This window comes from Giraffa tippelskirchi, chromosome 4 (genome assembly GCF_054371585.1).
Source record: "Giraffa tippelskirchi isolate mGirTip1 chromosome 4, T2T-mGirTip1v1.2.pri, whole genome shotgun sequence".
Classification (NCBI taxonomy): Eukaryota; Metazoa; Chordata; class Mammalia; order Artiodactyla; family Giraffidae; genus Giraffa; species Giraffa tippelskirchi.
Window position 1 is genome coordinate 32278396 of NC_137278.1, and position 12031 is coordinate 32290426.

Genomic DNA, 12031 nt, shown 5'->3' on the forward strand with positions numbered 1-12031 from the left:
CTGAAATGTTAAGGACTGACATCCAGACAGGCCTTTCCAAATATGGAAGAGAGCCAAGAGGCAGGGGCCTCTCTCTTTGGATTAGCACAGACTTATCTTTGCATTCCCATCCACCCCCCCACCCCCTGTTCTGTGAGCTCCATGCTGCCTTTGCTCCATGGAAACCCCAGCCACTGCAATGCTCCCACTCGAGTCCCAGTGAAATACATGCCAGGGTTGGCCCTGTGACTTCTAGGCCCTGGCCATCCCCCACTGGACATAGGACGGCTGGCACACTTCCTCTCACAATCCTTGTGAAGCGTAGGCTTTGTAACACTCCCCATGCAGCTCCTTCCACGGTGCCTTGGGTGCATGAAACCTGACAAGTCTGCATTTGGGTTCAACTTTGTGTGGGTGGAGATGCGGTGCTGCTGCTGCTGTCTGAGCACTCTTTGATGCTGTGGGACCTGCCTGATTAAAGCATACACAAGAGCCCTTTTTCCTTCTGGTCACAGAAAGCATTTGAGGTGGAGAGACAGGAGCTGCTGACCAGCAATAAGAAGAAATGGGAGTGGGCCTTACAGGCTCACAACGCCAAAGAGGTCAGGGAGTGGCCGGTCGGGGAGGTGGAGGGAATGTCAGTGGTGATTCGTAGAGTCTGGGGTGACTTCTGTTGAGGTTGAATTTGCTAGCTTTTTGTACCTTGGGGAAGACTGCTGTAGCCCCACATCCTGACTGCGACTGCCAGGTCAGCAGCAGGGCCTGTGGACGGCCCCCTCTTGTGGTGGTGGTGGTCAGTACCACGTGTGTAGCCCTCTGGTTTCACTGGTCCTGCCACTTTCTCCTTTGTTTCCTGGGTATCTTCCCCAGCCATGGGTATTTGTGGCCCAAGAAACTGTTTTAAGACACATTCTAAAAGGTGTGAGATTATCAATTTATTTCAGAGACATAAAGAACAAAGAAATAATATGACCAAGATCCATTAGATTTTTTTCTTTTCTCTTAGAAATACGAATGTCTGACGGCAGGGTCTGCACTCCTCTTAGAGTCTATAGAGTCAGGACCCTGTTAAGCAATGCAGGCCATGGCCTTCGAGTTCAAAGCCTTGGGGCACAGGGGTTCTGAGGGCAGAGACTCCCTTCAGAGTTAGAACAGGGATGGGGCCCGTCCTTCCCCTTGTCTCCCTGTGCCTTCAGCTGGAATATCTGATGAACCGCATCAAGAAAGTGGAGGACTACGAGAAACAGCTCAACAAGCAGAGGGTCTGGGACTGTGAAGAGTACAACACGATCAAGATCAAGCTGGAGCAGGACGTGCAGGTGTGACTCGTTTCTCCGCCAGGGTGTCTGGGCAGCTCGGCAGGCGGATCACCTGTGAATGTCTCATCCTTAGCAACCGCCCATAATATTCTAGAGCTAGTCCATCCAACCAATACTTACTCGTTATCTGCTCTCAGCGATCGTATCTGAAGGAGCTCATGTACAAGAAACACGTGGAGGAATTCTTCTATAGTAAACCAGTGGAAAACTGCCAAGATGCCAAAGGGGTCTGGAAGTCATGGCATGTGAGGGATCATTGTGAGAATTATGCATTTTTGCCGGGTGGAGGGAAAATATCTCTAGGGCCAGGTAATGGTAGGGTGGCCACCATGCGATGGATGCCTACCATACTCCAGGCACTTAGCACACAGTTTCCCTAATCCTTACAGTAACTTGAAGGGGAGAAATCACTAGTGTCATTTTATATGCCGTGAAACTGAGGCTCAGAGACAAGGCTATTTATTTATTTGGTAAATGGTAAGCCCTGGATTCAAACCCAGTTCTGTCTGCCTTGGTAACCTCTGTCCGTCCCAGTATTTCAAACAGTGTCCCGATGCTGGTTGAACATAACAGTAAGGCAGATTCTGACTCACCATCAGAAAGAACTGCCTCATAGTTGGAACTGTCTAACACAGAAAAGGGTCATCCCACAGAACAAAGAGTCCTTTTATGTCAGAAAGTATTCAGAGGCTGAATGACTGTGTCTGTCTTCGGTGTAGAAGAAGGATTCCTGCAGTGGGAAGGGGGTTAGATTTTCTGGTTTCTAAAGTTCTGTCCAAACCTAGGATTCTGTGTTTCAACATCGGTCAAAAAAAAATTATCCCTAATTAGATTTAGATGTAATATAGTTGCATCTTAACATTCAAGCATGTTCTGTTCATTTCAGTCTTCATCTAGAAAAACATGTTGGCTGATTCATGTCAATGTATGGCAAAAACCACTACAATATTGTAAAGTAATTAGCCCCCAACTAAAATAAATAAATTTATTAAAAAAAAAAGAAAAACATGTTAAAGTTTTTCCACATAGCCTTTGGTAGAATTTCAGTTCTTAACTCCACTTGTAGCTGTCTATAATGAGATTAAATTAAAAAACCCTATTAGGGAATTCCCTGGTGGTCCAGTGGTTAGGACTCAGCGCTTTCACTGCCATGGCCCCAGGCATAAAAAAAAAAAAAAATCCTATTAGACTACAAATATTTTTCCAGTCTTGAGAATTTTCTTGAGCCTTTCTTAATATTAATGTCAGGGAGCTGAGAGTTATTGACAAGGAACAGTAGACGTTTGTAAAAAAACAGCATGGCTTCTGTGGGCTGTACACATTATACTGTTAATGAAAATATTAAGTTTTCTGAAGTTATCTTGATTCTATGATCATTTACATGATAGCAGTACATACTGGTCTCTAACAGTGAAATAATGGAACCTCACATTCTTTTTTGTTGTTATTTTGTTTTTCTTTTTGCGGTAAAGACCTTAAATAGAAGATCTACCCTCTTAGCAAATTTTTAAGTGTACAGTACAGTATTGTTAATCACGAGCCTTTGGTTGTACATTATATTTCCATGACTTATTCATCTTGCATAGATGAAACTTTGTAACACTTTGACTAGTACCTCCTCATCTTCCCCTCCTCCAGCCCTTGACAGCCCCTCATTGCAAATTCTACTCTCTGCTTCTTTTTAATTATTTTAGATCTCACATGTAAGTGAGATCATGCAGTATTTGTCTTTTTGTATCTGGCTTATTTCACTTAGCATAATGCCCTGCATGTCCATTTCTGTTGTTGCAAATGGCAGGATTTCCTTTTTTTAAAGGCTGAATAATATGCCATTGTTATGTATATAGTGTTAGTTGCTCAGTTGTGTCCAACTCTTTGCGACCCCATGGACTGTAGCCCACCAGGCTCCTCTGTCCATGGAGATTCTCCAGGCAAGAATACTGGAGTGGATAGCCATTCCCTTCTTTGGGGAAATCTTCCCAGCTCAGCTTCGAACCTCAGTCTCCTACATTGCAGGTGAATTCTTTACTGTCTGAGCCACCAGGGAACCTTTTAAAAATCCATTAGTCCACCATCAGTTATTTAGATTGTTTCTGTGTCTTGACTGTTGTGAATAATGCTGCAATGAACGTGGGAGTGCAGATACCTCTTCGAGTTCCAGATTTCAGTTTTTCAGGTTACATATTAATATTACCCGATCAAACAGTAACCCTATTTTTAATTTTTTGAGAAACTGCCATATTGTTTCCATAGTGGCTGTACCAGTTTGCGTTCCTGCTAACTGTAGAAGGATTGTCTTTTCTCCAGATTCTTGCCAATGCTTGCTGTCCTTTGTTTTTTGATAACAGCCATCCTAATAGGTGTGAGGTGATATCTCATTGTGGTTCTGATTTGCCGTTCCCTGATGATTAGTGATGTTGAGCATCTTTTCATGTGCCCATTAGTCATCTTCATGTCTTCTTTGGAGATACGTCTATTCAGGTTCTTTCCCCATTTCCTAACTGAGTAACTTATTGCTGTTGAGTTGTAGACTTGGAACCTCATGTTCTTAATCCAATGTTCAAATGCTTGAATGAAGCCAAGAAGGACATGGGACATGAGGAGATTATAGAGGTTAAGAGATAAGACTAGGGAGGTGAGGGGCAGAGAGGCAGGTAGCCCAGGAGACCTGGATTTCCTGGCTCACGCTGTCTGGATGGACTAGTGGTGAGGTGGGGGTATTTGGAAGGTAGACAGATGGAGACTCTCAGAGTGGGAAGTTCATCGGTGTAACAGTTCTTCCCTGTGTCAGAATGACTATACTATACCACATTTCACCCTTGAACTGAGAAAAGGTAGTTGAATCATGGATTACCCATATTGCAATATGTGGAATATTTTAGTAGATTGAACTTTATCATAGTACCTCTGAGCTGTAGTCACTAGATAGTAAAGTCAGATAGCATCAATTTTTGTCAGAAAGATACGGCATGCAGCTCACTTCCTAATACTAATTCTTTGCACTGTATCATTTCTAAAATATGGAAATAACTTTTTTGCAAACCCCCAAAATATAGAAGATTCAGTACATATAGTTTTGGCTTGATAGGTACAAGAAGTAAAAATAAGAAGGTATACTTTTCAGTTCTTACTGATGCTGCTACTGCTGCTAAGTCGCTTCAGTTGTGTCCGACTCTGTGCGACCCCATGGACTGCAGCCTACCAGGCTCCTCCAATCATGGGATTTTCCAGGCAAGAGTACTGGAGTGGGTTGCCATTGCCTTCTCCTCTTACTGCTAGAAAGGTCATATTAACAATGAACAAAGAGAAACCTATAAACATTATGTACTCAACAATTTAACCACCACTACCCACCACCCCAAAATAAAACTGCTAGGAACACTTACTTAGTTCTTGATGTAGGAGGCAACTTTTATTTTTAGGCCTTACGTGCTCATTTAAAATTGGAAAATGGTTTAGTACAACTTTAATGCCAGCATATTAATCACAAAAATTAAATACAAGTTATTTACTTAACAAGTATTCTGAATTTACCTGGTGTAAAGCATAAAAACAAATAAGATACAGTTTCTGTCCTCTAGGAGTTTGCAATCGTTCGAGTTAGAAAGCGAAATCGTGGATAGTATAAGTAGTTTAAGAGAGTGAGTGAGGGCTTCCCTGGTGGCTCAGTGGATAAGAATGCCACTGCAGGAGACATTAGTTCAGTCCCTGGTCCGGGAAGATCCCACATGCCAAGGAGCAACTAAGCCCATGCGCCACTATTATTGAGCCTGTGCTCTTGAGCCCGAGAGCCACAACTACTGAAGCCTGAGTGCCCCGGAGCCCTCGCTCAGCAACAGGAGAAGCCCACACCACAGTGAGAGAGCAGCCCCCACTCTCCGCAACTGGAGAAAAGCCCACGCAGCAGCAAAGACCCGGCCGGGTCGAAAACAAACAGATAAATAAAATAAAAATTCTAGAAAAAGATAAATTCATATTCATTAATTGTTAATGGCCACAAAGGCCAATTTTTTTTTTTTTTTTTTTAAGAGTGGGTGACAGGGAAGAAAAGGGTAAGCGAGAGTTTGGAATGTGGAGTGTACAGTTCCTAACGGAATCCCTGGGGCCCCGTCCACCCCCACAGGTTGAGATCAGTGATAAAGAGGACCAGTGGTGTCTGCTGAGAAGGCCAGAGGGAAAGGCTGTACTAAATTTTGTTTTGATGTTGGCTACCAGTGTCAGCCTGGGGCAGGAGTTGGCTTCAGAAAGGAGCTCCCTTGCTCCTCCTACCGCCCCAGGAGAAAGAGGAGAAGAGCGGGGTGATCCACACCCACAGTCCCTGGAACACTGAAGGATTTTGGTGACAGGTTAAATTATAATCTTTATAAATGATTCCTTCAAACTAAACATGATGTTTTGCCATTAGTCTATAGGAACACAGGATACAGCTTTGCAAAAATATCTTTGGATAATTGAATAATAAGCACAGACATTTCTCCAGGCAAGAATATTGGAGTGGGTAGCCATTCCCTTCTCCAGGGGATCTTCCCTGACCCAGGGATCCAACCTGGGTCTCCCATATTACAGGCAGATTCTTTACTATCTGAACCACCAGGAAAGCCCCAGTTCCCTAAGAATATTAACAAAAAGCAGGAGTAGATATTTTCAATAAGAGGAAATAAAATTGGCTAATAAATATTCAACTGCATGCACAAGCAAAAGACTGTAAATTAAAACAATCCAGTGACAGATTATTATTATTATTATAATATATATTTTTGCCCGTAAAACTGACTTAGATTTAAGGTCTGTTTTTAGGTCACATCCACTGGCCGGTTAGCTCTGTTGGTTAGTGTGTGGTGCTAATAAGTTCTTTCAGGTCACAAAGAAAAAGACATGGCCTAATTATTGTTATTCAGAGTTTTGTAAACTGTATTCAACTAGGTGAAATATTGATGGTTTCACAAAACCAACAACCAAAAAATGGTGCCAGTGGTATCTTTTTCCTTTGAAGATGTATTATGTAGGAAAAATAGAGTCTATTTACATAATGATTATTATGTAATAATCTGCCTTTCAGAATGAAATTCAAAGGATAATTCATATGGCAGGGCTTGCATTTACAACTTACGTGCCCTTCCTGTGTTATAAATATAAAAATTGTTCTATGGCCCAATAAGTTTAGCAAATGCTGTCTTAGTGACAGGGGCTCATTGCAAAGGAGGTCCATGGACACGGTTAGAGCAGACACACAGATGCTCGGGGTCACAGGGCTCCCCAGTGCCTTGATCCCAGCAAAGCCTGGAGCTCACTCATGATCGTCCGAAATCCAGAGCAGCTCTGGAGACCCTCCTTCTCTGTGAGTGTTCACACTCTCTCAGATTGTCACCATCCAACAAAAAACTTTTCTATTGGACTTCTGTGCCAGCCTCCCCGGTGTCATGGGCTGGTCCCATTTGAAGCAGCAGAGATGGTGATGATTGGAGCACAGTGGGATAAATCATCATGACTTTGCCAGAAGAATTGCTGAGAATCTTTTCCCCCAGTGGACATAGCACACAGCCATCCCTAGAAGGTTGCAGGGCCCAGAGCAGTGGCTTGGGCTGGAACCACCCAGGGCATTTGCACTTGAGATGAAGCTGTGCCTTCAGCATCTTCTATAGGCCTATTGGGATACTGTCAAGTCAGAAATTTCTAAATGAAACTTTAAGCATGCTCAGCAAGAGGGAGTGCGGCTCCAGGCAGCTCCCTGCTCCGTCCCAGGCCCCTGCCCCAAGCGCCAGGCCTGCCCTGCATGGTGCTGAGCACTGACAGGTGGGGAGGTGGTACTTGCCCACAGTCAGTGGAGTGTGAACCATAAATTGTGGGAATTAATTTACTGAGAACCTTTGAACCTGACTTCTGAGAATCTACTGTAAGAAAGTAAAATACTCCCAACATTTTACATGCAGTACTTCCCACCATTATTTTATAATATTGAAGATTATCAAAGCAACATAAATGTATTTGTACATGTATAAATGTACATACTGTAAGGAAATAATAAAACATCATGGTATATGATCAACATTTCACATATGGTAAATTATAATATAAAAATATTATGCGCCATTGTGTGCTTAGTCAATCAGTCTTGTCCTTTGATGACCCTATGGACTGTAGCCCGCCAGGCTCCTCTGTCCATGGGGATTCTCTAGGCAAGAATACTGGAGTGGGTTGCCATGCTCTCCTTCAGGGAATCTTCTCAACCCGGGGATTGAACCCAGATCTCCCGCATTACAGGCAGATTCTTTACCATCTGAGCCATTGTCCAGACCTTTAATTTACCTCTAATGATAAATTTTCTAAGAATTCAGGTAGAGGCACTTGTTCCTAAGGTTCCTCCAATATGACTTCAGAACAAATGACTAGGGACCTTCAGCCGTAATAAATTGTACCAGGACCAATTAGAATTATTTTTTTTAAACTTTAGATTCTTGAGCAACAGCTTCAGCAAATGAAAGCAACTTATCAGCTAAACCAAGAGAAGTTAGAGTACAACTACCAGGTGCTGAAGAAGAGAGATGAAGAAAGCACAGTGATTAAGTCCCAGCAGAAGAGGAAGATCAACCGGTAAGCTTGCATGCAGAGTGTCTTTCTTCTGGGCCTTTCTGTACTGAAAAGAGGGATGGGTATGTACTCTTTTGTAGGAGTAGAAATTGTTAGAAGTATGACTAATTTTTAGGGCTTCCCAGGTGGTGCTAGTGGTAAAGAACCTGCCTGTCAAAGCAGGAGATGATAAGAGACACGGGTTCGATCCTGGGGTCCGAAAGATCCCCTGGAAGAGGGCACAGCAACCCACTTCAGTATACTTGCCTGGAGTATTCCCATAGACAGAGGAGCCTGGTAGGCTACAGTCCATGGGGTCACAAGAGTCAGGTATGACAGAAGCGACTTAGCATGCATGCGTAACTAATTCTTATTAAAAGAGGTGTTGTTTTTTTTTTTTTTGAAAACAGTGTACATTCAACTGGTTCTGTCCCCCTGACCCCACAGGTAGTTTACAGCAAAAAGAAAAGAGTTTACAGCAAAATGTCTGTCTCCCATCCATCTTTTGTCAGGGTCCTCTGTCTCACTTCTGGATTCGTTCCTTTTGCTTTTTTCAAAATTTCCTTATGTGCATACAAGCAAACACAAAGTCTCATGCCCGTCTGCTTTTACACAACTAATAGCATCCTATACACATTGTTCTGTGTCTTCAAGATGTTTCCATACCAGTTCATAGAGAACGTTCACGTTATTTCTTAAGCTGTCTTGTATTCCACTGCATAGATATACTAGGATTTACTCAACCAGGCCCACACTGCTGTGCATTTTGTTGACTTCTAAACTCTTGCTGTTGCAAATAATGCCAACATAAGTATTAAGTTGGTCAAAAAGATTGTTCGGGTTTTTCCATAACATCTTACAGGAAAACCCAAATGAACTTTTTTTTTTTGCCAACCCAGTACTTATGTCAGTGTGTCACTTTGTGTGTGTGCAGGGCTATCTGGAGAATAAATCTCAACTTGTCATTACAGAAGCAGTACATGTGTATTATACAAAATTAGAAAATACTTCAAGTGAAAGTAAGATAAAAACATATGTGCTCAATTGTATCTAACTCTTTTCGACCTTACCGTCTGTAGCCCACCAAGCTCCTCTGTCCATGGAATTATCCGAGCAAGAATGCTGGAGTGGGTTTCCATTTCCTTCTCCAGGGTATCTTCCCAACCCAGGGATCAAACTCACATCTACTGTGGCTCCTGCATTGGCAGGCAAATTCTTTACCACTGAGCCACCAGGGAAGCCAAGATAAAAACATAAGAATACCATATTCTTACTATCAGAGATTAAGTATACTTCTTTCCCTCTCTCTATTAATATATAGATAAGACATCATACTGCGACTCTTTTGTAATTTCTTTTTAAAAAGTCAATAACCTCCACCTTTTCATTTCAGCAAATTTCATTTCATCTAAATATCTGGATCACATCCATATTCCCCCAGCTGTCCAAAGTCAGTGGTAAAGAACCCGCCTGCCAATGCAAGTGACTCTAAGAGACTGTGGGTTTGATCCCTGAATCCAGAAGATCCCCTTGGAGAAGGAAATGGCAACCTACTCCAGTTTTCTTGCCTGGAAAATTTCATGGACAGAGAAGCCTGGCAAGCTACAGTCTATGGGACCGCAAAGAGTCGGTCACGACTAAGCGACTTAGCACGTAGCCTCCTTTCCAGTGAAAAATGTTAGTCGCTCAGTTGTGTCCGACTCTTTGCAGTCCCATAGACTGTAGTCCTCCAGACTCCTCTGTCCATGGGATTTCCCAGACAAGACTACTAGAATGGGTTGCTGTTCCCTTCTCCAGGGGATCTTCCTGACCCATGGATTGAACTCAGGTCTCCTGCATTGCAGGCAGATTCTTTACCACTGAGGAGTTTATCTAAACTAGTACCTCATCTAGATCCAGATATATGCATCACGTTGTTAAATTAGGTTCCTCAAGTCTCTCTGATCTATGAGATCCCCCCACCCCTCCACCTGCCAACATCCTTTTTACATGATACTTATATACTTATTGTATCCTCTTCTCTCTTTTTTTTAAATTTTAAATTAGTTTATTTATCTATTTTTTAACTTTACAATATTGTATTTGTTTTGCCATACATTGACATGAATCCACCATGGGTGTCTCTTCTCTTGATGTATGTGTGTGAGAGTGTGGTGGGGGTGAAACCAGTTATTCGTCCAAAAGTCTAGGTCAATTATAGAATGTCTCATTTTTTGGATGTGAAAATAGGAATGATCAGTGTTTGTGTATGGAGGAACTTCTGATTTGTTTTTAAATATTTTTTTTTAATGTGAACCATTTTTAAAGTCTTTATTGAGTTTGTTACAATATTGCTTGCATTTTAGGTTTTTTGGTTTTTTTTGGCCTCCAGGCATGTGAGATCTTAGCTTCCTGACCAGGGATTGAATCCACCTACCCTGTACTGGGAGGTGAAGTCTTAACCACTGGACTGCCAGGGAAGCCCCCAGGGATCTTCTGACAATTTCAGGATAATGCTTGAAAGGGAAAATTTTATTTTTAGAATTTTTAAACTGTAACTATGTCAGTCCTCAAACCTTCCCATTCCTGTGTAGTGGGGCATGACGTAAGATGCCTGTTGAGTAGCGTGAAGTCTGAAGTCTGGTCTGGGTTCTGAAAGACATGCCTGTGTTATTTCATGTGACAGATTTCCAGTTACAGAACTCCTATTAGCAATGAGCTGGGCATCGGTGGCCTGCCTGCTTTCATCATGCTGTGGCCATGTCTCTCCTAGAGCTGGAACCTTTGACCAACCCCCTTTCCTGCCAGCCGGGTTCCTCTGGTGCTGTGTGAAGCTCTTCCGTAGCACTCTTCACACAGTTGTGTAATTAACGTTTGTCTTTGTCTCTGGCTACACTGATAGTGCTGTGTACTCAGACATATCCTTGTATTCATCTTGGTATTCCAACATATCCTTGGCACAAAAGAGACCTTTCATGTTTGATGAATGCACGAGTGAATGAATGAATGAGTTAGTGGACTCATTAATAGTATCAGCTCTTTCAGGATGGGGCACTTATATATCACAGGCTTGTGGTGAAGTATAAGTTATTCCTTTCTGTTTTCCTTGTTTCAGAAGTTGAGGGAGGTTATTTCAATCTGTGAGTCAGCACTACGTTTGGTCCCCTACAAGTGCTGTGTTGAGGACAATTCAGTCACACTCTTGAATAAGAGGCTACCTCTTGGTGGGTTTGAGGTTCTGGATAGTTGCAAATGCGTTTAGTTCTGAATGATCCCATTACCGCCAATTGCTTTTCTTTCCTCAATCACAGCTGTAGGTGCGTTTGGGAAAATATTTGGGAGGGTTTCCTGCACCTTCCACAAGTCTGAGCCTAGGTTTTATGGAACTGAGCGGAGTAGATAGCAGATGGACGGAACATACATTGCAGCCTTAGTTCAGCTGTAGACTAACTTTTTTTCCCCTTTCTTCAACTCAGCCTGCATGATGTACTGAACAATCTGAGATCAAAATATAACAAGCAGGTCAAGCAATTTCAGGAGGAGAACCAGTCCCTAACCTCAGACTACAAACGCCTTGTGTTGCAATTCAAGGAGCTTCAGAAAGCTATGAGGTATTTCAGGGACGTGGGTCCCAAGGCATGTGCCCTAGGAGGGAGATTGTGGGAGTTGAGGTGGTAGTGACAGTGATTCCATTAGTGTGTGATATCACCCGCTCTGGGGAGTTGGGCCAGGGCACCAGAGAATCTTTTGTGCTATCTCTCCTATCCCTTTACTTGCATGTCACCTGCCTTGTTCTCATAGGTGAGAATCACGGGCTCAGAGATGGGGCCGGGTCCAGGGTTTCCCCCAGCTCTGCCTCAATTCTTGCCCTACTGCTAGCTGGGGGTGCATGTGGGGGACTGGTCCAGCCCTGGTGTCAGCTGACCACCATCAGTAACTTTCCTTCCTAGGCATTTTGCTCTCGTTGATGACAAGCAATTTCGGGAGATTTGGCTGATGAATGAAGAGGAGGCGAAGGACCTGATAAACAGAGCCTTTGATGTAGACAGGATCATCCACATCCATCATCTAGGGCTCCCCTGGATGACACCCGACTTCTGGTTCCTAAAGAACGTGGGGCCAATTTCTCAGCAGCAGCAGAAGTCCGCCACACAGATCTTAGAGGAAGTGCTGATGGAAGCAGGTGA

General features: G+C 43.1%; 1 protein-coding gene across 6 annotated transcripts in view; it reads left to right on the forward strand.

Annotated features, from left to right (window-relative positions):
• The window catches only part of DRC1 (dynein regulatory complex subunit 1), a 34302-nt gene that overhangs the window by 12566 nt on the left and 9705 nt on the right, over nt 1-12031 (forward strand). For 2 of the 6 annotated variants that reach the window (XM_081592809.1, XM_081592810.1), the window contains exons 6-10: nt 495-581; nt 1176-1298; nt 7750-7889; nt 11321-11455; nt 11795-12027. In XM_081592809.1, coding sequence (XP_081448935.1) covers nt 495-581; nt 1176-1298; nt 7750-7889; nt 11321-11455; nt 11795-12027 — 718 coding nt within the window. The remainder of the gene's footprint in view (nt 1-494; nt 582-1175; nt 1299-7749; nt 7890-11320; nt 11456-11794; nt 12028-12031) is intronic. The other 4 variants (XM_081592811.1, XM_081592812.1, XM_081592813.1 and 1 more) reach the window with 2 other exon arrangements.